Below are 25,912 nucleotides of genomic sequence, written 5' to 3'. Positions count from 1 at the left end.
ACAATAGATACACTGGGATTTTAAAAAAAATACATATTCTACAACATTTTTGTCATACTGACAACTGGGCCATAACATCTCAATATTTCTTTGGTCAGTGCTTGGATGTGAAATGCTCAAGGGAAAATGAAGATGCTGTAGAAAGTAAAGTTGATGTTATCTGTGTTCTTTCATCTGTGTCAAACCAGTGTCTTAGCACTATGCTCGGGAATCAGATAAGCCACGCAAGATGGCTGAATTTCAGTGATGTGGTGCCTATATGTACAACTGATAAAACACCTCCATATCCTTTGGGACTAAATGCCCTCTATAAAAGGTAAATATTACTCTTTATGGGTGTGACCTAAAAAGTAGACCACAGGAGAGAGATACAAGTCTTAGACGCTTCATTACTGCTCAAGATCTTGTGGCTCAAAGATCTATTTCCAGATGCTAGCAGATTTAGTCAATAAAAATAAGACTGCAGTACCCACATGGCCTCTATCCCAACAATTTATAGACCCACTACTGAATTATTCAGTCTTACCGCTATTTCCCCTTGTTAAGATGATGAAGAGGCTTGAGTGAGTTGTTATTGCTTGAGAGCTTGTCCATTACTCCACATTCTTTTCTCCAGTTGGAAGCCCAAGCGAATGATGTTACCATCAGCTTTCTCACTATTTTCTTCTCACTCCTAGAGTAGACTGGCCATGTGGAAAACATTCTTTTCCTTTTCTGGTCCAAAAGTAAAGTGACAACTTAAGGCTCTGTCAAAAAATAGCAGTTGGACAGATCTTCTATTCGACCGCAGTGTCAAAACTGGTGACTTGGCAGGAACAGATGCTGGGTTTGATTCACTCCAAGATTTGCATTGGCAGAAGATTTGGTAAATTTCACACCACTGAAGTCTCTGTGGAGACTGGGCCTATGGAAGGCACCCACCAACACCAAGGATCCTGCAGCCCATTTAGCCTCAGAAATGGGCGGCACTAGTTGGGGACATGTGCTGATTCAATTGCATCCACTGCACAGCCTCTGCCAGCAGGACTCCTACAGAACCCCAGCTGCTAGTCAAAGCTGCCTTCTCCAAACCATCACCTGCTCACCCCCAATCCTCCCGAGAGCACAGTATACCCCGCTGGCACCAGGGAGAGCCTCTTTGCATAATCTCTCACCTGGTAAAAGATAAATGGCACTCCCTAACTTTAGGCACTGAAAAGTAGAATTCCTCCTCCTCTCTCTTGGAGTCAGGTATAAGTCTGCATGTTCTATAACTGAAGCTGCAAATAGCACAGCATGCAAAAGGTAAGTGATCAACATGAAAGATGTCTCTGATTGCTGGAGTCAATTGCTGGAGATGATTAGAAGCCAGAGCAGAATCCTGACACTAATTGCAGCATAGGCCATGTCCTCAGGCTCTGGAACCATACAACTAATTTAATGCAGTTGCACAGCTGTTTAAAACTGCTTTTCACCAGGATAGACAATTGATGAGGACAACTAGAACAGTAAAAGTGTTGAAAGATCAGAGCAAATGTGATAACTTTTTCTTGCCATATACTCTCCTGTCTGTTGGTCCTTGACCTGTACGGCACATGCAGCTTTGCATAAGGAAACTAATGCCACTCCAAGTTCTTGAAACTTTCTACACAGCCTGCTGCCATGGATAAATAGCCAGTTAAATAAATGGGAATCCTCTGTCCTTCCGAAATAAACCTTTTAACTATAACTTCACAGCTATGGCTAGCCGGCCATACAGGGGACTGGTGAGTGGACTTGGGTTTACAGAAATTAAAATACCAAAACAAGAAAACTTGAGGTGTAAATGCAGAAAATATCCTGGGAACTTTTGTCTGTCTCAGTGCTTTACAAACTTCAATAAGTTCTCCCAACACCAGTGAAATGGGTAGTATTATATACACCTTTTCCAGATGGGGGAAATCAGCCTAGAGGTTGATTAGTGATCAACGGCTCCATGTCTAGTTGGCAGCCAGTTTCAAGCGGAGTGCCCCAAGGGTCAGTCCTGGGGCCGGTTTTGTTCAATATCTTCATTAATGATCTGGAGGATGGTGTGGACTGCACTCTCAGCAAGTTTGCAGATGACACTAAACTGGGAGGAGTGGTAGATACGCTGGAGGGTAGGGATAGGATATAGAGGGACCTAGACAAATTAGAGGATTGGGCCAAAAGAAACCTGATGAGGTTCAACAAGGACAAGTGCAGAGTCCTGCACTTAGGATGGAAGAATCCCATTCACTGTTACAGACTAAGGACCGAATGGCTAGGAAGCAGTTCTGCAGAAAAGGACCAAGGGGTTACAGTGGACGAGAAGCTGGATATGAGTCAACAGTGTGCCCTTGTTGCCAAGAAGGCTAATGGCATTTTGGGCTGTATAAGTAGGGGCATTGCCAGCAGATCGAGGGACGTGATCATTCCCCTCTATTCGACATTGGTGAGGCCTCATCTGGAGTAGTGTGTCCAGTTTTGGGCCCCACACTACAAGAAGGATGTGGAAAAATTAGAAAGAGTCCAGCGGAGGGCAAGAAAAATGATTAGGAGACTGGAGCACATGACTTATGAGGAGAGGCTGAGGGAACTGGGATTGTTTAGTCTGCAGAAGAGAAGAATGAGGGGGGATTTGATAGCTGCTTTCAACTACCTGAAAGGGGGTTCCAAAGAGGATGGATCTAGACTGTTCTCAGTGGTACATAATGACAGAACAAGGAGTAATGGTCTCAAGTTGCAGTTGGGAAGGTTTAGGTTGGATATTAGGAAAAACTTTTTCACTAGGAGGGTGGTGAAGCATTGGAATGGGTTACCTAGGGAGGTGGTGGAATCACGTACCTTAGAGGTTTTTAAGGTCAGGCTTGACAAAGCCCTGGCTGGGATGATTTAGTTGGGAATTGGTCCTGCTTTGAGCAGGGGTTTGGACTAGATGACCTCCTGAGGTCCCTTCCAACCCTGATATTCTATGATTCTATGACTCACTCATATGCAGAACTGATATAAGAAGCTGGGGGCCCTGACTCTCAGACCATTGCTCTGATCACTTAGGCCACACTCCCTAGACAATAAAACACTTGAGGCTACTGGAAAATACAAACAACTTGGTCCTGGGAATCCCAAATACAAAGCAAGGCATAGACCTTCTAGATTACTTTCTAAAGTCAGGGTAAGTTTTCAAGAATTCCTGTTCTGTATTGAGAAACTAAGAAATGCCTCTGGATGCAGGAGACCAGAGAAAAGCAAAATCAAAAATTCAGTGACCTTCCAGACCCATGAGCCATGCAGTTCTACATACAATTGGTGTGGGGGGTGGGAGAATACCTTGATCTAAACTTCTTCACAGCTGAGTCTTCATGGAAAGAAAGTATTGTCAGTGCTCAGATAATCATTCCAGGTGACAAATATACAGTTAGATCTCTTCTACGCAGTCTACATTTAAGTTGTCTAGGACAATTGACAAAACAATTTTTGATATAAAATCTATGCTGACACATTGAAAAGGTGAAGTTTCCTAAGGACAACTCCAAGAAGAAGAATCAGATGGGATAAGTGGAACTTCCTTTTATCACTAACAGTAGCCCTGAAAAGAGTTACCATCTGTATGATCAAATTTATTTGACTCAGTAACAGCTCTCAACAGACTAAGAGCAAAATGCTCCTCTCCAAAAATACATTGGGTATTCCTAGATGCTATTCTGAACTTGAAATTACCATGAATAGCAGCAGGAATTCTATGTTCTGAGATCTGTTCAAATGTTATGGTGGTGCAGGACCTATAAGTACATAGATCAGAGAAATGCACTGTGCCCTTAGGTCATCAACCAAGAGGTTTAATAGTATTCTTCTTGGTTAATATTTACAAACACCCATGTCACATATATGCAAACAAATGGCAAAAACATCAAAAAAAAATGGGCCGGGGTCACAATAGCCAGAGAAAACCAGAATATAATGGTTTGGTTTTATTATTATAAATTGTACATATGCCTGGAGTATTGCATGGAGACACTCTATAAATTGAAAGAATAAATAAAATATTGACTTTATTATACACCGATTTAGCCTCTGGAGGCCAGTGATTTGTGGTACCATATGTTGGACAAAATGAGACTGTTCATTGAGAATTGTAAATAGTACATATGGTAACCCTTTACAAACTGGCTGTTAAAAATATTAAATGAATGGTGCAATTTAATTATACAGTAAAGAGGTTATTTCCAACCATTAAAAGATTGCAGGTGTCAGGAAGAATTGACCGTCTGATAGAAGATAACATTTAAAAGTAGACCTTGGTAAATAAAGATAATTTTGTATATCAATTTCTTTGACAAGCAGGTTCAGTACAGTGTTGTACAGTAATAGCCACTGAAACCTCAGTCCTTCTGTATTTCAGGTGAGATGCAAAAAATCAGTTCCTTGGTAGATGCCCATAATATATTTGGGGGGGGGAGGGGTTGTTGGTTTTTTGCTTTATTATGCTTCACACTATCTAAATTTCCAATAAGTTTTGTTAAATGAAAAACTTTAGTGGTGATGAAGTTGGGAACTGAAGGTCAATGCATTTATCCTTTTTTGCCACAGGTACCTAGCATAATAGAATATTGTCCTTGTTAAGCTTATAAACATTGTATTATATTGTCTTTGAACAGTGCCACTGGCAATCCATTTAATGTGCAGACCCCCAGGAACAATAGGCCAGGCAGGATGCTGAGTGCACTCAGAATGCCTTTCAAAGATGTATAAAGAACTTAAATAGAGGCAGTAATAAGTTGTCACCCAGAGAAAATGGCAAACGGGTTGTTATGAAGTGTATGTTCCTAATTTGGGCCAGAGAGAAACTGCAGACTGGTGTGGAGCCTTTAGTGAAAAAAATGTTCATTTTTTTGTCTGTTGTTATTTGACTTTAAGACAAATGTGTAGAAGATAAAGAAGCAGTTCATGCTTAATTGATCCAAAAGTGAAATTGCTGTATGCAGTGCTTTCCCCCCCCTTTTGCTTTTATGGATGGTGCATTCTTTTTCTCACATAGTGCCAATCCTGTGGTGAGGCACTTGTAAAGTCTGGAGGTTGGGGCATGTGAAATAGGGAGCTGGAAGGAAGCATGCTGCTATTCCATTAGAAGCAAAAGGAAGTGTAGGCCCGTAGAATACTTCTTCTTTCCCTTCCTTGCTAACATCCAGCACCTGCAGGACCAAAATGCTGAAAATAATATTTCAAGGATCACAAAAGAAATAGGAAACAAATTTGCTGGCACATATTATATACACTTTTAATCCCAAGGAAAGGCAATTTCAGCCCAATGGATTTTATTTAGGGATCAACTGATGTATTAATGTCCATATCACCCAAATCTTATCCTAACCATCACTTCATAACAAATAGTAAAATTTGATCCCACTTACTAGCTGTACACTTGCATGGTTGCACATGTAGAACTCTGCACAGAGATGCTAAACCATTACTACAAAATATGAATCATTTGTCAAACTGGTATTTAGAGGAGCAAGGGACCTCAGGGCTGGCTGAATGACAGAGTAAATGAAGACATACAGAGAAAAGTGCTTTTCTTCAGAAAGAGGGAACAGCATGCTGAATTTGAAAATAGAAGGGCTCATAGTGCTGGTTAAAGCTAGGCAGTGTGCCAGCAACTGAGAGCATATGTAGTCAACACTTACAGCTCTGCCAAAGCACTTTCTCATTTGTTATATTTGTTTCCTCCTAGGCTCAGGTCTCTCTTGGGCAGACTGCCAGTTCTGAGACGGTTCTGTGATGTGGGGAAATGTCCACTCAAAAGCAGGACCCGAAATGCATTTTCACTTGCCATCAAGTAGTATTTGAACAGAGATGAAATAATACTCAAAAGGTCCCACAGATTATAAACAAGTGTGTTTGTTAGTACGTTTCCCAACTTGATATAGTGCTGTTTGTTACATTTTATGTACTGTACAGTGTTCCTATCCAAGCCATTGTGAATTAATTTTCCATTTAAAATTAACAAATAAAGTATTAAATATGTTACCCCACTCAACTTATCATGGATGGTTCTACAACTGGGGCACTGCATCACGTATATATAGAGCCCTGTGCGGATACAAATTTATATCCACGTATGTGGATATCCACGGATATAAATCAGTATCCGTGCAACTGCAGCGGTGAAAGGAGCAGAACATGGGGCCAGCACTGCCAGGAGCCAGCGCCAGCAGCTCCTCCAGCTTTGCTATACAGCCTGCAGCCCCGCCCCCAGCTCTACCCCCATCCCTTCCACGCAACTGTTTGCATCTCCTGTCGGGGGCATGCATGCCACTTGAACACAAGAGTGCGACCAGGGACAGCTGCTGATGAGCCTGGTGCCTGCCCCAGTGGGCGGGCTGGGGGCCGTATAGCCGCGCCGGAGGAGCTGGCTCCTGGGAGCGGCGGCCCCACGTTCTGCTCCTTTCGGCGCTGTGGTTCCCAGGAGAGCACTGCGGTTCCGCGGAGGCCAATTTATATCCGTGGATATAAATTTGTATCCACACAAAAGTGTGTGTGTGTGCGCGTGCGTGTGTGTGTGTATAAAATGACCTTACTAGATGTTGGGCAATAGAAAATTACATTAGGGTCATAGAAGCAACGAGAAAGAAACCAGTGGGGGAACTGCTCCACATTTTAGATGTCTATACGCAAATACAAGGAATATGGGGAAGACCTGGAAATATTAGTACAAAGAAATTACATCTTAAGTGGCATCACTGAAACTTGGGGGGATAAATCATGTGACTAGAATACTGGTATAAAGGGGTATAGCTTGTTCACAAAGGACAGGCAGGGGAAAAAGGGAGGTGGTGTTGCATTATACATCAAGAATATATACACTTGTTCTGAGGTCCAGAAGGAGGTGACTGGCAGACCAGCGGAATGTCTGGGTGAAGATAAAAGTGTGTGGGGGGAAAACAGGGGGGCAACATCATGTAGGAGTCTACTATCAGGAAGAGTCAGAGGTGGATAAGGAATTTCTAGTAAATAAAACAAATATCCAAAACAAGACCTGGTAGTAATGTGGGATTTTAACTATCCAGCCATCTATTGGAAAAGTAGTATGGCAAAACAAAATGTCCAATAAGTTCTTCAAATGTATTAGGGACAGTATTGTTTCCGAAGATGAAGAAAATAACAAGGTGAAAGCCATTTTAGATTTGATTCTGGATAACGGAGGAATTGAGGCAAATCTGAAGGTGGAAGGCAATTTGGATGAAAGTAATCATGCAATTACAGATTTAATGATTCTAAGGAAAGGAAGGAGTGAGAGCAGCAGAATAAAGATATTGGACATTGGACTTCACCAAACTTAAAACTGATAGGGAAATATATGGGAAGAAAATGTAAGGGAACAAGTTGTTTAGGAGAACTGGCAGTTTCTCAGAGACAATATTAAAGGTGCAACAGCAAACTATTCTGAGGAGAAGGAAAGATAGGAAGAATAGTAAGATGCTGATACGGCTCCATCACGAGCTCTTTAATGATCTGCAGATTAAAAAGGAATCCTACAAAAAGTGGAAACAGGGACAAATTGCTAAGGATCAGTCCAAAACAATAGCACACGCATGTAGGGACAAAATCAGAAAGGCTAAGAAACAAAATAAGTTACACCTAGCACGGGACATCAAAGGTAATAAGAAGAGTTTCTATGAATGAAGGAAAATGTAGTTCCACTACTTAGCATAGGAGAACTATTAACAGATGACCTCAAGAAGGTGGAGGTGTTTAATATCTGTTTAGTTTCAGTCTTTCTTAAAAGATAATCGTGACTGGATACTCAACACAATTAAAATTAACAAGGTGAAAGGAATACAAGCCAAAATAGGGAAAGAACAGGTTGAAGAATATTTTGATAAGTTAGATGTATTCACTTCAACAGAGCCTGACAAAAATCACCCCTGGGTACATAAGGAACTAGCCGAACGAATGTCAGAACGGTTAGCGATTATCTTTAAGAACACATGGAGGATGAGTGAGGTCCCAGAGGAATGGAGAAGGGCAAACATAGCACCTAACTTTAAAAAAAAGGAACAAAGAGGACTCAAGGAATTACAGACCACTCAGCCTAACTTCACTACCTGGAAAGATACTGGAATAAATTATTAAACAATCAATTTGTAAACATCTAGGAGGATAATAAGGTGATAAGTAATGGCCAACATGGATTTGTGAAAAACAAATTATGCCAGTCCAATCTACTTTCCTTCTTTGACAGAGTTATTGGCCTATGGGCCAGGATGTTGTAGACATTATGTATTTTGATTTTGACACAGTCCAACCTGACATTCTCATAAGTAGAGAATTGTGGTCTAGATGAAATTACTATAAGGTGGGTGCAAAACTGGTAGAAAGAATGTACTAAAAGAGTAATTAACAATGGTTCACTGTCAAACTGTGAGGATGTATTTAGTGGAGTCCCACAGGGGCTTGTCCTGGGTGTGGTACTATTTAATATTTTCATTAATGACTTGGATAATGGAATGGAGAGTACACTTATAAAATTTGTGGATAACACCAGGCTGGGAGGGTTGGCAGACAGTATTAGAATTCAAAATGATCTTTATAAATTGGATAATTGGTCCAAAATCAACAAGATGAAATTCAATAAAGGCGAGTTCAAAGTACTACACTTAGGAAGGAAAAATCAAATGCATAAATACAAATGGGGAATAACTGGCTAAGCATTAATATTTCTAAAAAAGGATCTGGGAGTTTATCGGATGAGCCAACAATGTGATGCACTTGTGAAAAAAGTGAATACTCTGGGGTGTATTAACAGGAGAGTAGTATGACATGGGGCATGTTGTGTAAGACATGGAAAGTAACCGTCCTGGTCTGCTCAGCACTGGTGAGGCCTCAGCTGGAGTACTGTGCCAGTTCTGGGTGCCACATTTTAGAAAAGATGTGGGCAATTTGGAGAGTCAAGAGGAGAGCAACAAATGACAAAAGGGTTAGAATAACTGGGCATGTTTAGTCTTGAGAAAAGAAGACTGAGAGGGTCCTGATAATAAGTTTCAAATGCTTCAAAGTTTTAAATTAAGGGCTGTTACAAAGAGGATGGTGATCAGTGTCTCCATGTCCACTGAAGGTAGGACAAGAAGTAATGGGTTTAATCTGGAGCAAGGGAGATTTCGGTTAGATATTAGGAAAGCTTTCTAGCTATAAGGATAGTTAAGTACTGGCATAGGCTTCCAAAAGAGATGGGATCCCCATCACTGGAGGTTTTTAAAAACAGTTTAGACAAACACCTGTCTGGGATGGTCTAGGTATACTTGGTCCTGCCTAGATGACCTCCTGAGGTTCCTTCCAGCGTTATATTTCTGTAATTCTATAATCCCACTTTCATTATTATTATTTACAGCTTTGGGGATCTATGAAGAGCCATGGATCAAGAGGGCAGCTGCTGTTATGATGGAATCTAGAGCAGCAGAAGACTTTACTGGAGAACCTAGTACCAATGGCAAAGCTATCAGCAGTATTTTTAAACATGCAAAGTAATGAGCACATGCACAACTAAGGCAGGTTGCGGTGTTCCAGCCCAAATTTTGACCTAGATCAATTACTGGTTATTTCTGGCCTCTTTATGGAAAATGAGAGGGCTGAAAAATTAATAGGACATTCCCCCTCCATTTAGACACTTTAAGTGTCATGGCACCTGGTAATATGCAAGTGCTTTTTTTTTTTTTTTTTTTTTTTTTAACCCAAATCTTGTCAAGAGAGGAATTTCCCAGTCCATAGTCCCAGAAAATTTAATGCAGAAGTATTAAATCTAATTACTAACCTGGAAATCTATTAATATCCACAACATTTCCCAGGTATGTTTTAGAGATTCAGTGACTGCATAAGAATCATCCCTAATCTCTCTCTCGCCACTTCAAATAAATTTTGCTTTTTGATAACAGCTATGCAAAAAGTACCCTTGCAGAAACACTTGAAGAGACTTCAAAAGGAACCTAAATCTCTCACCTGGATACATGCCAAAGGCTCATTTGTCCAAATAGAATAGCCGCCAACTAAATATATTCTTCCATTGTGGACAGCAACGCCAGATTCATTCTGACCTAAAGCAAAGAGGAAATCGAAAGCACTTGCATCTTTTAATTAACTCTGTTAGTATCAAAAGTTGGAGATTTCATTCATGAGATGCACATGGATTTGCTGTAACATGACAGTTTCAGAACTACCAATTCCTGGCAGTTAAAGTGGAGAGAAGGGCTTATCATGTGCTATCCCCAGGAATGCAATTTGAGTGCTATCCTGAAGGACAGAGATGATGCCAAAAAACACACACTGCAAGCCAGGTTAGTAACACTTGAATAGGGAACAGACTGCAAAGTTTAAAGTGTATTAAAGAAAAGTATATTTTAAAAACATTCTTTTCAGTAGGGTAAGAAATACTAGATACTAATACATCTCTGAAGTAGGAAATAAGCCTCATGTGCATGTATCTACAACTATACGTGTTTGTGTGCGTGTATTCCATATGTTTAATATAAACATACTACTCTAACAGGGTACACTGTTAGACCAATGAAACCAAACTGGCACGTGTGCAGACCTCTTGAATTCTATGGGGTTAGATAGGTATAGCTAAAAGCAGAAGTTATTCTACAAATCTCAATCCTATTTTAAATAGCAAAAGCCTGTTTAAGGAATCCGCGCATGTTAATGACATTCTAGAAAAATGTAAACGCTGTTTAAAACTCAGTGTCCCATAACCAAGCACAGCTATAAGTGGAATCTTTAGTGGCAGTCTCAACAGAGAGGCTGAGCGCTGAAGGCACAGAGAGGAAAAAGTACCCTCATCCTTGGAACCATTCCTTCAAGGTCAGGTTTGAAGCACAGGCCCTGGTACTGATCCCGTTGACTTCAGAGGTGCTCAGACACATCCAAAGTGAGGAAGCCCACATTGCCACTGCTCCTGTTGTGCTGCCTATTCTGTGCAAGAACAAAGTGTTTCTTTGCCAGAGGCTGTCAACCCTGCACCTTTAAAAGCACTGAGGGGGGAGAGAAGGATGGAAAGGAAACTTAATTTAAAACAAAGTTTAGTCCCTCCCCTGTTTTACCAGTTCCAGGTATCTATCAATAGGAAATAGATTAACTCAATTAAGTCTGGCATTTTGATTCCCTGACTCAGCCACCAAACAGCCAGACATGTGTATTATCTCTGTCTTTGCTTCCAGAAGTAGCAGCCTCAAAGTAATACTTAAAGAATGCTGTTGACATCAAGCTGGCCCTTAAAGCAACCTAACTGAAGATGGGATTTGGTGACCACTGTGTATTACTCCCTTCCCCCAACTTAACCAGCTGAGCAAACTCCCTGTTCTCACTGCTGTTCAGCCTTTAGCTCCTGAATCCTTTGTCGGGCTGCATCAAGGAAGTTGTTGTGATACCTATACAAAGGATTCTGAGCAACAACCGAGCAAGATTCTAGGACTCTTACAGCTGATTGAGCAGCCACAAGAACCAGCATTTGGGCGACCAGAAACTCTGCATCTGAAGGAACAGTTGTTCAGTTGTTCAGTTGTTCTTTCTACCAGTTTTGCACCCACCTTATAGTAATTTCATCTAGACCACAATTCTCTACTTATGAGAATGTCAGGTTGGACTGTGTCAAAATCAAAATACATAATGTCTACAACATCTGAAGGAACAGTTGTTCAAGTCAGGCCAATGATTGAATGACCTCAGCATTCCTGCAGTAAGGTTCTGGAGATGCCTCTTTCAATGCGGCTCCCTAGGCAGCTGCCACTGGTTTACTCCAAAGAACACTCTTCTTAAATGTTTTGTGCCTGATTCTCTTCTCTCTTAGAGCAGCAAGGAAAAGACTCCTGTTGACATCAATGGGCTCTGCATTGGTTCCTAAATCAGGAGTGATTCCATTGAAGTCAGTGGAGGTCCACCATTGTAAAAGTGCTGTAAGGGAGGAGAATTAGGCTCATAAAATAAAACAAAACAAAAAACCTCCCACAACATTGCTTTCATTGTACATTTCATGAAAAAGACTTGCCTGTCAACATGTTGAAGCTGCAGCGCGTCCATTGGTCAGTGTCTATGTTATAAGAGTCTATGTGGCGTACAAGAATCCGATCATTATTGTAGTCCAAATCATTCCCGCCTAAAACATAAAGTCTCCTTTGGACAGCAGCCATGGAATGGTACACTCTCCTCTGTAACATGGGGCTTCGGCTTATCCACTTATTCTAGAAATGTAAACAAAGAAAAACTGGTCTTAGGCTCAGCAGTCATTGGAGACTTGCAAGTGCTACGAGTGTCATATATCCCTCTTGCGTAAATATATTGCTAAATTTGAATGTTACTTAGAACAGCAGGTCAACTGATTGGACACCCACACCATAGCTGGCAATCTTTGTAGCTCTGTATTTCAATATTTATCTTTTGGGAGAATTCAGAGGTTTTTTCCACTTCTTTAGAATGTAGCCGTGTGGTAAATGTTGTCTTTGGTTATACTTCAGGCATTGTTGGTTTGATAGGATAAGAAGACAGATGGAAGACACAACCAAATGTTGATTTCTTAAGTGTAACTGAACCATGAAAATGGTGATGCAACAGGAGCACAGGTGAGCCAGGGACTCTTCTCTCATGGACACAACATAGTATTTCCACCATCCCCCAAAACATTAACTTTTTCATCTTATCTCCCTTAATCCTTTATTTTAGAATATATTGAAAAAATCTTATTTCATGACATATGGTAAATCTGAATTACTCATGGACAGATTTTAATCAAGGGATAGATTCCAAGCAAGAGTGTAGATTACAATTATAATTTTCATCTGTTACACTTATTTAATATTATATTGTATCTGTGCTGAAAGAGTCATGATAAAATTTCTGAAAGACTAAAGGTTTCAGACGTTGCTCTCTCATGTCACTATTAAAAAAAAAGCGGTGCGGACATGTTTCAGTAAGAAAGTATTAGATCTCTCCTCTGTATATAGCATTGAAAACTGGAACAGTAAGCTATATCAGGGCTAGAAGAGTGTTTTTTCCCCCGCCCTTCATTCAGAAACTTATTTGGTTTTTATCTTTTATCTAAGCAAAGGAACGGGGAAAAAAATCTCATAGCATCTTACCAAAGTATTCGTGCATTCCGTTTTGTTTTCTTTATCCCTCCATATTTTGATTTAATCATTTATATAAGAAAAATGTTTTTGAATATGTATTAACCAGGAAGGAGGCACTGCAGGAGTTTTACTACTTTTTTAGGGGTAAAAAGACATGAAACTTTAAGAGTCAGAAAATAACTGCTCCAGCTACCTTTAACAGTCAAACAACCTGCTACAAAAAGTCTAATTTAGTAGTGGGAGAAGCTACAACAATTAGTCTGTGGGGTAATTTTTTATATTAAATACCCTGTAACTTGATAACTCAATAGCCTCTGACAGTGGCCTCCACAGTATATAGCTATACATTACAATATATAATATTTGAATATTAGGAATTAATTTTTGCATTAGCAGTCCAGTCCCTTGACACAAGACTATAGACACCATCTGCTTTGCAAAGCCTGCCTGCATCCCCTGATTATATCTTTAGCTTCCTCCACTGCAGTGCCTGCCAGGTGAGCCGCCAAGCACTGCAAAGGCAAAGAAACAGAGGGGCCTGGTGGGGTCATTCCTAATAAGCCAGCGTGTGAATACTAATCAGTGGTGGGGAAGCAGAGGTCACCGCAGCCTGCTTGTTGGCAGGTAGCTGTGTGCTCTGTGGCAGATGGCAGGCATTATCGACTCTCCACAAAGGCCTACCACAGAAACAAGCACTACTGCTGAATGATAGAGTTATTGAGATTCTGTGCAAGATGCAAGCAGATGTGATGTTTTCCAGTACCCACCGTAAACAATATGCCAGCAGAATTTTTAAAAAGAGCATGTGTGTACAAACATGAAGCAGACCTCATTTAAAGAATGCTAACACATTCTTCCTCTTTAACTGTTTGTGTTTCAGACTTGCCCTCCTGCAATTAGCAATTTATGCTGAAGTAGGCAAGCCACAGATATTTTAGTGTGCGTCTGCTGAGACTACCTGAGCAACTAAGGAATCTAGGCAAAGCATACACAACACAAAAAGGAGGCAATGTATAGAAGTATGATGCCCAAATCACAAGCAAAATAGCCTGTGATCACTATGGGCACAGAACCTCTGTTTGTATAATCAATAACAACATATTGTGCCCTTTAAAAGAAATTGTTAACTGTGATTCCTATAGCCAAATTCTGCTCTTGGATACAGACGTGGTGCTCCCCATAAAATCAATGGGAGTCGCACGTAAGTTTCTGTTGGCAGAATTTGGCTTTAAATATAAAACTCAAAGCTCCTATCCAGCAATCAGAAGTCAATATCCTTCTATAGGGGCATAAGAGTCCACCCATGCTGATGTGACTGTAGGATTAGGATGTTTGTTTCCCTAATACAGGAGGAAAGGACATATTACCATGTCCCAGTGCTCTGAAGTTGTTACTGGAGAATTCTAATCTAATCAAAACACATACATAATGTATGACCAAATTCCTAAAAGATATTTTTGGTGCTCAGATAATAAAGTGATAGGCACTTTAGCAATATCAAAAATGGTTAGGATTTCTTTTTTTTTTTTTCACAATAATATTTATTTTAATCAACTGCTTTGCAATAAATCAATTTAACACTGATGGGCAGTGTAGGTCCAAAATTATGTTTTTGTGGTAAATGAAAATTTTACAAACCCTATTATTAATAGAAATAGTTTCATGTTCACGAAAACACGTTTGTTTGGTTTTACACATTTCCCTGTGGCATGTGGAGCACAAATATCGCAACACTGGGCTACCATTGGAGAACCAGTATGTGAAACCGACTAGTTTATTTGCATTGTCCAAGGCTAATGGTTTGCAAAAATCAAAAAAGCAGACTAAATGGTGATAAATACAGTAGATTTTTAACATGTTTTCAGTGTTGCTAATCTAAGATGCTTCTAGTAACCCAGTTAAGGAGTATTATTTTTTTTAAACAGTCACCCTTATTCTCTGTACATGTATACTCATTTACAACAGTGGAAAGCAGGTATAAACCACTAGCAGTTTGAATTGGCAGTATTTTTGATCTGCCAGTGTTCTCTAATATACATTTGTTATATACCTTGTCCATGCAAACATATAAGCAAAACCTACAACATAGAAACTCACCTGCTTAGGATCATAGACCATTAGCCTGTTCTGGTATTGTGCAGTATTTGTTACTCCTCCTACAAGAGATTTTACACGGGTTAAAATATTTTCATGAGTACCAAAAAGGACCAAGATCTTAGTAAAGCAAATCAATCACATTTAGGACTATAATTTTATATACCACAGTATTAAGTCTACAACATAATTATATTACTTATTACCAGTTTTACTTTCACAGTTAGACCTTTTGATCTAGTAAATAACTAGCACAGCTGATCCATGTTGCCAGAATACAAGGAAAAACAAAAACAAACACATAAAATAATTGTTCTCTCTCTGTAAAGCTAATACCTTGGGCTAAAACATGGTACAACAATACTATTTGTTTAGTACACTGACCAGTCTTCAAATGTGCTAAGGACTAGTATAAAGAGCATGGTTCAATTGTTCTCCATGTCCATTGAAAGACGGACAAGGAGTAATCAGCTTAATCTTCAGCAAGGGAGATTTAGGTTAGATATTAGAACAATCTTTCTAACTAGGATAGTTACATTCTGGAATAGGCTTCCATGGGAGTTTATGGAATCCCCATCATTGGAGGCTTAGACAAGAATAGGTTTGTTAGACAATCACCTGGCATGAGTGACCCAGGTTTACTTGGTCCTGCCTCAGTGCCAGGGGCTGAACTAGATGCCCTCTCAAGGCCCCTCCCAGCCCTACATTTCTGTGATTCTATGTGCTCAAGCCTGTTCAAGACACAAAGATTAATAATAATAATAATAATAATCCCTAGCATTTATATAGCACTTTTAGTCAATAGATCACAAAGTGCTTTATGAAAGAGGTCAATAGCATTATCCCCATTTTACAGATGGGGAAAACGAGGCACAGAGAGGTGAAATGACTAGACTGTCCCTGCTCCAAGGAGTATGCAATCTAAGGGGCAGTCAAAGAGAAGAGAGGACCTACGGAGGAAACCACAGGACAGGAGAAAATTTAGGAGTTGGAGGTGGGGATTAGAGCTGTAACCAAACAGGAATGGCACTATGGGGCATCATTTTCATTTAGAAACGTTGTGCTGAATCTTAGAACAACAATCACTTTCACATATAATTCTGAAAGAAAAACAAAATGAGATTTGTATATAGGAAGAGAATATCTTGCTCATGGAAGTAGCCATGTGAGTAACTAGCATATGTATGCTGTGGGCTCCTTCAACAATGGTTAAGTCTGAAACACCATTAACCATTGCCAAGAAGCATATCCAAATACTGCATCCTGGCTGCTTAGCTGTCAATATAATTTACAAACAAAGATGAAAGGCACCTTCAAAATGCCCAGGATAGTTTATTTGGCCCAAATTGATGCTTCACATTAATGATTTGATATATGATAACCCTGTGCTCTCTTGGTTTTAAATGTTTGTCCTCATAGACCCCGATGCTGTAATCTGATCCACACAGGTGAAGCCCTGCACACACTCACATCATTGGGACACCACGAAGCATTGCAGCATCAGAGCCTTAGGAAATTCTTTGTGTCAGCGACAATCCTCAACTGTGCAGAGCATGGAGGAGACAAAGTGGTCTCTAAACTGATTTTTGGATTAGTGGGAGGGTGGGGTAGATCAGCCTTCAGTGCAAGTCACAGCAGTCACAGACCTGCTCTAATTTATGTTGGCTAAACTAGTCCCAAGGGGCCAATCATGCATTGTGCTTCAGCTCTGCCTCCTCTTGTCCCCAGCCAACCCTGAAATGACCCTACGGTTGAGATAGTGGCCAGGAGAGCTGTCCAGAGAGTTCTCCCATGCAGGAGTAATCCTCAATTGCTCTTTGTAGCACTCTGGTGACACAAAGTGACCTTAATGGGGCCCAGGATCTGACCATGTGTCTTCCTATGGGCAGAGCGCACTGTTACCTTTAAAAAAAATCATAATTAATAAATAATTTACCAATATCTGCTTCCGGGCTGCTCATCAGAAAGCTATAATCATATTTCCCCTTCACCTCTAACCTCACCTTCTCTTTATTTTTTTTAAATGTAATACTTAAAGGTAATGTCCAAAATAGAGCGATTTCCAGATATTTTGTACATAGATACTTAGAAACTTTGTATCAACATCTATATTGTCTCCATAATTTGGTTAACCTCAAGATTTCATCGCGCCCTGCCGTGATTATTTTTTAATCTCCTGGGTTAATAAATCTTGAAATTCACCTAAGCAAAACTCAATATTTATTATACCACGTCCTCTGGTCAGGAATACAGACAGCAATGATATTGCACCTGGTCATGGAAAAAAGCAAGCTACATCCTGCAATGTCAGTAGCACAACCAATTAATAGGAAAAGCCTCCCATTCAATGCCTTGCAGTTCCAGACATTTTTACACATATAGGAGAAACTAAGGACAAACATATTAAAACAAATTGCCCTTTACTGCTTGGTGATAACACTGATTATTTATATTACAGCCATGTCTTGAGGTGCCAATCCCATTGTGCTAGGCACTGTATATGCATGTAGTAACATGTGGTCCTTGCTCTGAAGAGTTTGCAATCTAAACAGACAAGCCAGACACAGGGTGTTCTTTCAAAATATTTCCACCCTGCTACGATGTTGCTATTTACTGTCCATCACAACCTCAGTAGATTACATATACAACAATATGCATAGGCAAATTCTGATTATTCCCCTTCCTGACCTCAGGATACATTATGTAGCTCTGTGTTGTTGTACATCCTTGTATACTGTCAACTGTACATATAGCTACACAATGATCCTTGTATACTGTCAACTGTACATACAGCTACACAATGATTTTTTTTTCTAATCTTTCTTTTGTAATTCGATTTCTTTTGCATATTTCTTTTCTCTTGTACAGTAATATTTAGAAATGAGATGTCAGATTACTATTTCGAAACATAAAAATCAGTTATTTTGCTGATTTCCGTTAAATGTTAAACTACAGGAGGTATATTGGAAACATGATGCTGGGCCTCTTACCAAGTCACTCTTAGGAAAGAAAAGCCTGGAAATGGTTTTGTTTTTGTTTTGTTTGATGGAGGGGTTGCTTCCTAGTAAAATAATTCATAAATAATCAAAGAAATTAAAACCATTTCTGTTCCCCATAAAAAGCCCCTCATACCAAGTACTGTACACAGCCTACATTTTTTCCTGCAATACTACTCATCGGTGGTGTTTTATCATTACATTCCTTTCACATGCTGCTCTTCACTTTTAGATTAATCTGCCAAAATGAGATGCTAAGGATTTGCATACAGATTTGACTACACAAAAATAGATATGGAATTAATAACAGTCTCTATATGTTTTAATTTCTTCTAGACTGGAGTACCCTTGCCTCCAGCAGTATTCTTGGCTTTGAAAGTCATCAAGCTGATTTGTCTGCTCTTAGGTTATGATGCCACATGCTGCTACACTGTCCCCTGCAATCAAAGTGCTTGCATAGATAGATTCCATGCCTTCCCCTAACAAGTATATTTTATAGATTGGCAGTTTTGATCTCCCCTCCCCAGGGGGATAATCTGCATCTTAACAGCTTTCTTTAGCTACATCTGTCATTAAATATGCCATCTTATATCAGCATCAGTTTTCAAAACCAAGTTTCTCCTAACTTTGAAGTGCTATAGTGAAAATTTTAAATTTTCTGCCAAAATTCCAGTTTAACAAGCCTAAAAGTGTCCTCTTGAACTACTACTTTAAAAATACTGAAGGCAAAAAGGAAGGGGGAGGGAAAGGGAAAAAAAGAAAATGTCTCTTAAAAAATACACAATAGGGAGAAATAAAAGTTTAAATGGTACCAACAAGGATAGTTGCTTTCCCTCATAAAAATGTAATTTCTTAAAACTTTTCTGCATTATTCTCCCCAAGATACAGGGATGCGCAAGTGATAATATCTCTATAGAGATACATTTAAAAACAAAATTCATATTAAATTCAAGTGTCAAGCCATAGCAATTATGCTGTAGTAGCTGGCTTACGTGAGAAGAAAGTCTGGGTGTAAATTACTACAACATTTACAGTTTGGGAAGTCCAGCCAGCATTTCCCAAATATCAGGCACTAAATAATAACAGTACATTAAATTCATTGCACTGTGACAGAAGTGATTTGATTTTGGGACCCAAAGCTTCAGTGAGGAGAGGCATTCCTCCCCAGTGGCCTCTCCATGACAGCACAATGCCCAGATCTTCCTTCTGAAGGTGATAGAAGGTGAAAAGGTGGGGGTCCAACCAGCATTAACGCCATACACCTGTCAAGGTCCTTATACTGCATTCATCAATATTGTCTAACTCCTGTGCAGATTTTGAAGTGGAAATCCATGCCAGGCCTGCCGGAGGAGTGGTGCAATATAGCAGGTACTTCCCAACTCAATCCACCCAAAAATCCTAACCACACAATTCAGATCTCAGATGCCCACCTACACAAAGAAGTTTCTGGAGAAGGCGAGAGGCTTGCCACAGAATCACTTCGCCTCCCTCTTTCACTGACTTAGCCTACATGGGGAAGACACTTTGTTCCCCTGTAGACCATGAAATGATTTGTAAATTGTGTTGAATAACTTCATCCTGCAGCCCTTACTCAAGCAAGTCTCATAGAAATGTGTGTGGGGTTTTGTTTTTTTTTGCCTTAATAAGGCTTGTAAAATCAGATCCCAAGTGCAGAATATTATCCATAATACATATGTCCTAGATGCAAAAACCATCACATGACAGGGGGAATGTAATACAATCAAAGTCCCAGAGAAAGTATCACAAACCCATTTGAAGTCCCTGAGTGCTGAATTTTTGAGTTGGCCGGGAGATGTGTAAAACCACATGTTGGCAAAGAGCTCCCATGTGCATTTATTCCAGCAAGTACATGGAATATACGGTATTCATGAAATGCACCCCAGGGTACACTCTGCTATTTTCAGGAAGGAATCACCCTCTTCTCTTCCAGTTGCGTGCCAGGAACCGCAGCCAATGGGAGCTGCGGGGGTAGCGCATGCAGTGCGCAGATCCCCCTGGCCCCTCCGCTTAGGAGTCGGACATGCTGGCCGCTTCTGGGAACTGCCTGAGGTAAGCACCTCCTGGCTGGAGCCACACTCCAAATCCCCTCCTGTACCCCAAACTCCTCATCCCTGGCCCCACCCAAGAGTCTGCATCCCTCAGCCAGAGCCCTCACCCTCTCCTGCATGCCGAACCCCTCGGCCCCAGCCCAGAGTCCCCTCCTGCACTCCAAACCCCTTGGCCCCAGCCCGGAGCCCCTCCTGCACCCCTAGCCCCTCATCCCCGACCCCACCCAAGAGCCCGCACCCACAGAGGCAGCCCTCACCCCCTCCTGCACCCCCTGCCATGAAAGTGAGTGAGGTTGGGGGAGAGCAAGCGATTGAAGGAGGGGGGGGAGGATGAAATGAACAGGGGGCGTGGTCTAGAAGGGGCGAGGCCTCGGGGCAGGGGGTGGGGCAAGATGTTTAGTTTTGTGCGATTAGAAAGTAGGCAACCCTAGCTGCTGCTCATATTTTTCCCTAAAGAAGCAGAAAAAAATTGACCAAGGTTTCGAATAGTAGCAATGAAATCCCAGGAGTCTCTGCTCAGATTTCAATCAGTTGCACCTGGAAAGGCAATGGGCAGCAACAAAGGCACCGAAGTGCCCTGTCTGCAAGATAAGTAAACAGAACTACAATGGTTTGCACTCTGTTCATGTTTGAAAGATTCTATTGGCAATCAGAGTCTAGATACATAAGTGTCATTAATGTTTATTTTAATGTAATTTTTTTTTTTTAAAGGAAAGCTTATGCTGGCCAAAATTTTCAAATTTAGGCCCAAATATTTAAGGTGACTCCCAGGGGAGTTAGACACCTAAATATCCTGGAGATCTGGACCTTTATGCCTGAAGTTATGTATGGATTTAGATACCTAGGCAACTTAATAGAAATGGCCTGATTTGCCCAGGTGCTGAGCACCCACAACTCCCATAGAAGTGAACAGGAGATGCGGCTACTTAACATCTCTGAAAACCAAACAACTTATTTAATCACCTATTTTTAGGCACTTACATTTGAAATTTTTGGCCATTCTGCAGTAGCTGATTGCACTTGCTCTGAAAGCTTACTATTGACTATTGAAAAGTGGATTTTTCAAACAGCGAGTACTAATATTTTGGAATAGCAAAATATGTTCTCTGCACCATCCTCCCACTCCTTCTGCATCTAGGCAGAGAGCACTATTATCAGGCCCTGAGAGATTAATTAATGATAGAAAACTGACTAAAGTTATGGATAGTATCTATACACTACCTTTAAAATTACTAATATTTTCAATGTACATGTCCCACTTATTATCTTGCCTGTCCATAACATAGATCAATACAATACTAAATGGATTTGTATCATATGCTTTAGTAATTCATAATAAGATGTCATAATCTAGCAAATCAAAAATACACAGAGTACTCTCTTATAAAGATAGAAATTAGATATAAAAGAGAAGACCTATCTAGTTCATCCTACTGCCAGTACCTTGCTCCTTACTGTGACTATACTGTACCATGCATTTTGCAGCAGAAACTCCACCGATACCAATATCAAATACAGCTGGCATGATCTGATCCCGTATATTTTCTGTTGCTCTGTCCAATTTTCAATCACTCAAGCAATGGGGCATCCACCAAATTTCTTGGAAGACTATCCTACAGTCTGATTAATGTATTTTACACATATATTTAAACACTCTACTACACTGGTTCATTAAATAAATAAGGATTTTATTGAAAGATATAAATACATATTTAATCCTGTCTATTGGGCACATTAACTGTCTTCAAAATGCTTCAGCGTAATTATCTATTTTCCTTTACTTTGTATATCTTGATGGCTTAAACATTGCTTTTAACTGCTCCAATGTTCAGCTAAATTCTGAATTGGATATTCACTGTTGTATGCAACGGGTAAGGTACACCTTCAAATGGGTCTAGCTCTTATTTCTACACAAGCCTGGGTAAACATATTCTCCCACTAAACCTAGTGTGGCCAGTTTTGGAAGCCATCAGAAATGTAAACTGTGAGGAGAAATAACTAAGGGCGGAGAGGGAGCATGTCGTACCTACCTATACTGATACTATGTCTGGAACAGCACCAGGGCTTAACAGACATAAATCACAATTGGCAGATCAGAAGTCAGGTAGTTTGTAACTTAGGTTAGTATACAACAGTAAGATGTTGCACTATTAAGCGCTGCACACTGTTCTTCCATGATCTCTGACATCCTATGATGCCTCTATCTCCAGCCCCTTTATATATGATGTTCATGAGTATGTATGTACATATACTGGCCACCTGCTATAACTGCTTCCCATGTTTTCTTTCTTTCTTAATATCAAAGGCCCCCATCCTGCATTATGATCTATGTAGGCAGACTGCTGCACCCACACCGTTGACCTCATTGACTTGACCAAGAGGGTTACACTGCAGGATTGAGACATAAATACATAACATAATGTTGCATTCACACAGCACCTTCTCTCCAGAGGGATCTCAGAGCACTCTATAATACATTCACTTCTAGGGTGAAGGATGGCAATCAAAGGATGCCTTATGTGAAAACTGGACCAGCTTATTCTTGACTTCCCTGAAAAATATTACACACTTTATAACCTTCCATGACCTATTTCTTAATAAATAGCAATATTTTTCAGAAAACCTATATAAACACCCTTAAACTTGCAAAGTAACTAATGTCAGGAAAATCAATATGAAGGTTGATTACACTTTGTCCTTAACTCACATCACTGTGAATGGATAAAATAATGCATATTGGACCAAGTTAAGAATGGTATGCTAGTTTGAAAATTGAAATGCTTTACTTTCATCAATTTGGATCATAAAATTGAGATTCATAGATTCCCAGGCAAGCAGGGACCATTGTGATCTAGTCTGACCTCCTCTATAACACAGGCCATAGAACTTCCCCAAAATAATTCCTAGAGCAGAGCTTTCAGAAAAACAGCCAATCTTGATGTTAAAATTGTGAATGATGGAGAATTCACCACGACCTTTGGGAAATTGTTCCAGTAGGTAATTACTCTCACTGTTAAAAGTTTACACCTTATCTCCAGTCTGAATTTGTCTAGCTTCAACTTCCAACCATTGGACCATGTTAGACCTTTCTCTGCTAGACTGAAGAGCCCATTATTAAATATTTGTTTCCCATGTAGGTACTTTTAGACTGTATTCAACTCACCCCCTAACCTTTTCTTTGTTAAGCTAAATAGGTTGAGCTCCTTGAGTCTGTCACTATAAGACAGTCATGGATCTTCTCTGAACCCTCCCCAGTTTTCAACATCATTCTTGAATTATGGGCATCCGAACTGGACACAGTATTCCAGCACTGGGCACATCAGTGCCAAAGATAGAGGTAAAATAACCTCTCTACTCCTATGCAAGATTTCCCTGTTTATGCATAGAAAGATTGCATTAGTTGTTTTGGCCACAGCATCGCACTGGGAATGTTCAATAGATTATACACCACAACCCTCAAATCTTTTTCAGTCACAGCTCCCCAGTATCCCCCATCCTGTAAATATGTTCCATATTCTTTGTTCCTAGATGTATACATTTACCTGTATTAAAATACACAGTTTGCTTTTGCCCAGCTTACCAAGCAATCCACATTGCTCTGTTTCAATGACCTGTCCTCTTCATTATTTACCACTCCCCCAAATTTTGTGTCATTTGCAAACTTTAATTGATTATTTTAGGTTTTCTACCAGGTCATTGATAAAAATGTTAAATAGCATAGGGCCAAGAACAAATCCCTGTGAGATCCTGCTGGAAACACACCCGCTTGATGATGATTCCTGATTTCTATTTAATGTGTGCCATATTACTTTCATTGTTCTAGGTTTTTTTTAAATCAAAATGTTATGCAAAACCAACTCAAACACCTTATGGAAGACTAAGTATATTTTACATCAACACTACCACCTTTATCAACCGAACTTGTAACTCATCAAAAAAAATAATAATATCAAAGTAGTTGGACAGGTTCTATTTTCCATAAACTCATGTTGATAGAAATTAATTATATTAATCTCATTTGATTCTTTATTAATCTAGTCCTGTGGCAGCAGCTCCCAGGATCAGTGTCAGACTGATACGCCTATAATTACCCAGGTTATCCCATTTACCGACACTTGATCACAGCATGGATACAGAGGTTAGGTTTTTTTGTTTGTTTTTTTGTTTTTTTTTAAGTAAATATGCAGCATTTTTAATCTTGTATCTGTCAGCAAATAGATTATCATTTTGATCACTGCGATTTATGAATTGTGATTGGAGGTACCACATATGGTACGCAACTTTGAAGCAGGACATATTTAATAAAGAGAAAAGTACTGTATGAGCATTCTGGTGGCACCTTAAAGACCAACAGATTTATGCTCCTCATTGTTTTTGTGGATACAGACTAACACGACTACTCCTCTGATACTTGTATGAGCATTATGCTGCTTCTCTCATTCTCCAGTGGTTTTATGTATCCATACTAAATTCTTCTAAAACAGTGATACTCAGAGTTCAGTGGTTCAGGTGCCAAATTAGCAATCAACATTACCCAAAAGAGCCACTGTAGTGTGAATTCATTGTTTCATTTATTCATATTATATAGTATATATATTATTCTCACAGCAAAATGACTGACCAAATATCATTATTTTATCAACTACAATTGGTTAATAACATAGTAAAAGCATCCTGATTGGTTAATAATTTAGTCACACAGTGTTTTAATATCATGTGCTGCAAAGAGCCACAGGAGACACAATAAAGAGCCACTTGCAGCTTGGGAGTGTCAGTCTGAGTATCACTGTTCTAAAATAAAGGCTTAGCCCGACCTTTCCAGACATGTAAACCAAAGTAAACTTATTGGTTTAATTCATGACAATAATTTGGTATTTTGTTAGTACCTCAAATTGTGTGAAACGTTTTCTACCTGATATCCAAAGAAGTCCATCCACCACAGATCCTGCATGACATGAAAGGGATCTGTCAAAGGACTGAACAAAGGCCCACTTGTTCTTCTTGGGACAATACCGCTCGACTGTAGGCAAAACTTGACGCAGTTCATTTCGTCCCCCTACCGCATAGAGGTTCTCATCCACAGCTCCCAATACAAAATGTTCCCGGCAGTTCTTCATTGGAGCTATCTCAGCCCAAGAGTTACTACGGGGGTCATACCGACAGGCAGTCCTTACCGCACAAGTGCGGCCTGTGGCATGCTCAACCTCTCCACCAGCTACAAACAGAAAGTCTCCCATGACAGCTACACAGTGGTGACTTCTCCCAACAGGCATGGGAGCCAGTTCACTCCAGTTTGCAATCCCCGCTATGTGAACATTCTCCTGATCTACTGGATTGAAGTACCGGAGTTCTTTTACTTTACAGATCTCACGTTTTTTCCCACCGATAATGTAAAGAGTGTCCGACTGGAAGCGAGGTTTCGTCCGTCTGGTCTGCCAAACTGGCTGTGCATAGATGCTCTGGTGGTATGTCAAGGCCTCATTAATAAGTGCTGTCGCAGTTTCACTAGCTTGGACAAGAGGATGAGAAAGGGCTACAGTATGTAGTGTATCCACATCCATAAGGCCAAAGCGGACATACTGGAGAAGTTCATCCATGTACTGATAGCGGCAGTTGTGTTCCAACCACCTCACAGCTAGCTAAAAAGTAGGGAAAAACACAA

The 25,912-nt window shown here is 40.1% G+C and overlaps 1 protein-coding gene across 8 annotated transcripts in view; it reads right to left on the bottom strand.

Moving 5' to 3' along the window:
• Window positions 1–528: 528 nt before the first annotated feature.
• Window positions 529–25,912, bottom strand: part of KLHL32 (kelch like family member 32) — a 134,333-nt gene continuing 108,949 nt past the window's right edge. For 5 of the 8 annotated variants that reach the window (XM_065401321.1, XM_065401325.1, XM_065401322.1 and 2 more), the window contains 5 exons: window positions 25,163–25,889; window positions 15,189–15,247; window positions 12,014–12,206; window positions 9,970–10,064; window positions 5,007–5,168 (listed from right to left, as the gene is read on the bottom strand). In XM_065401321.1, coding sequence (XP_065257393.1) covers window positions 5,007–5,168; window positions 9,970–10,064; window positions 12,014–12,206; window positions 15,189–15,247; window positions 25,163–25,889 — 1,236 coding nt within the window. Of the gene's footprint in view, window positions 715–5,006; window positions 5,169–9,969; window positions 10,065–12,013; window positions 12,207–15,188; window positions 15,248–25,162; window positions 25,890–25,912 lie in introns of those variants that run through there. The other 3 variants (XM_065401327.1, XM_065401328.1, XM_065401320.1) reach the window with 2 other exon arrangements.

This window comes from Emys orbicularis, chromosome 3 (assembly GCF_028017835.1).
Source record: "Emys orbicularis isolate rEmyOrb1 chromosome 3, rEmyOrb1.hap1, whole genome shotgun sequence".
Lineage (NCBI taxonomy): Eukaryota > Metazoa > Chordata > Testudines > Emydidae > Emys > Emys orbicularis.
The sequence above is the reverse complement of the archived record's forward strand: the minus strand, read 5'-3'. Positions and strand labels throughout refer to the sequence as shown.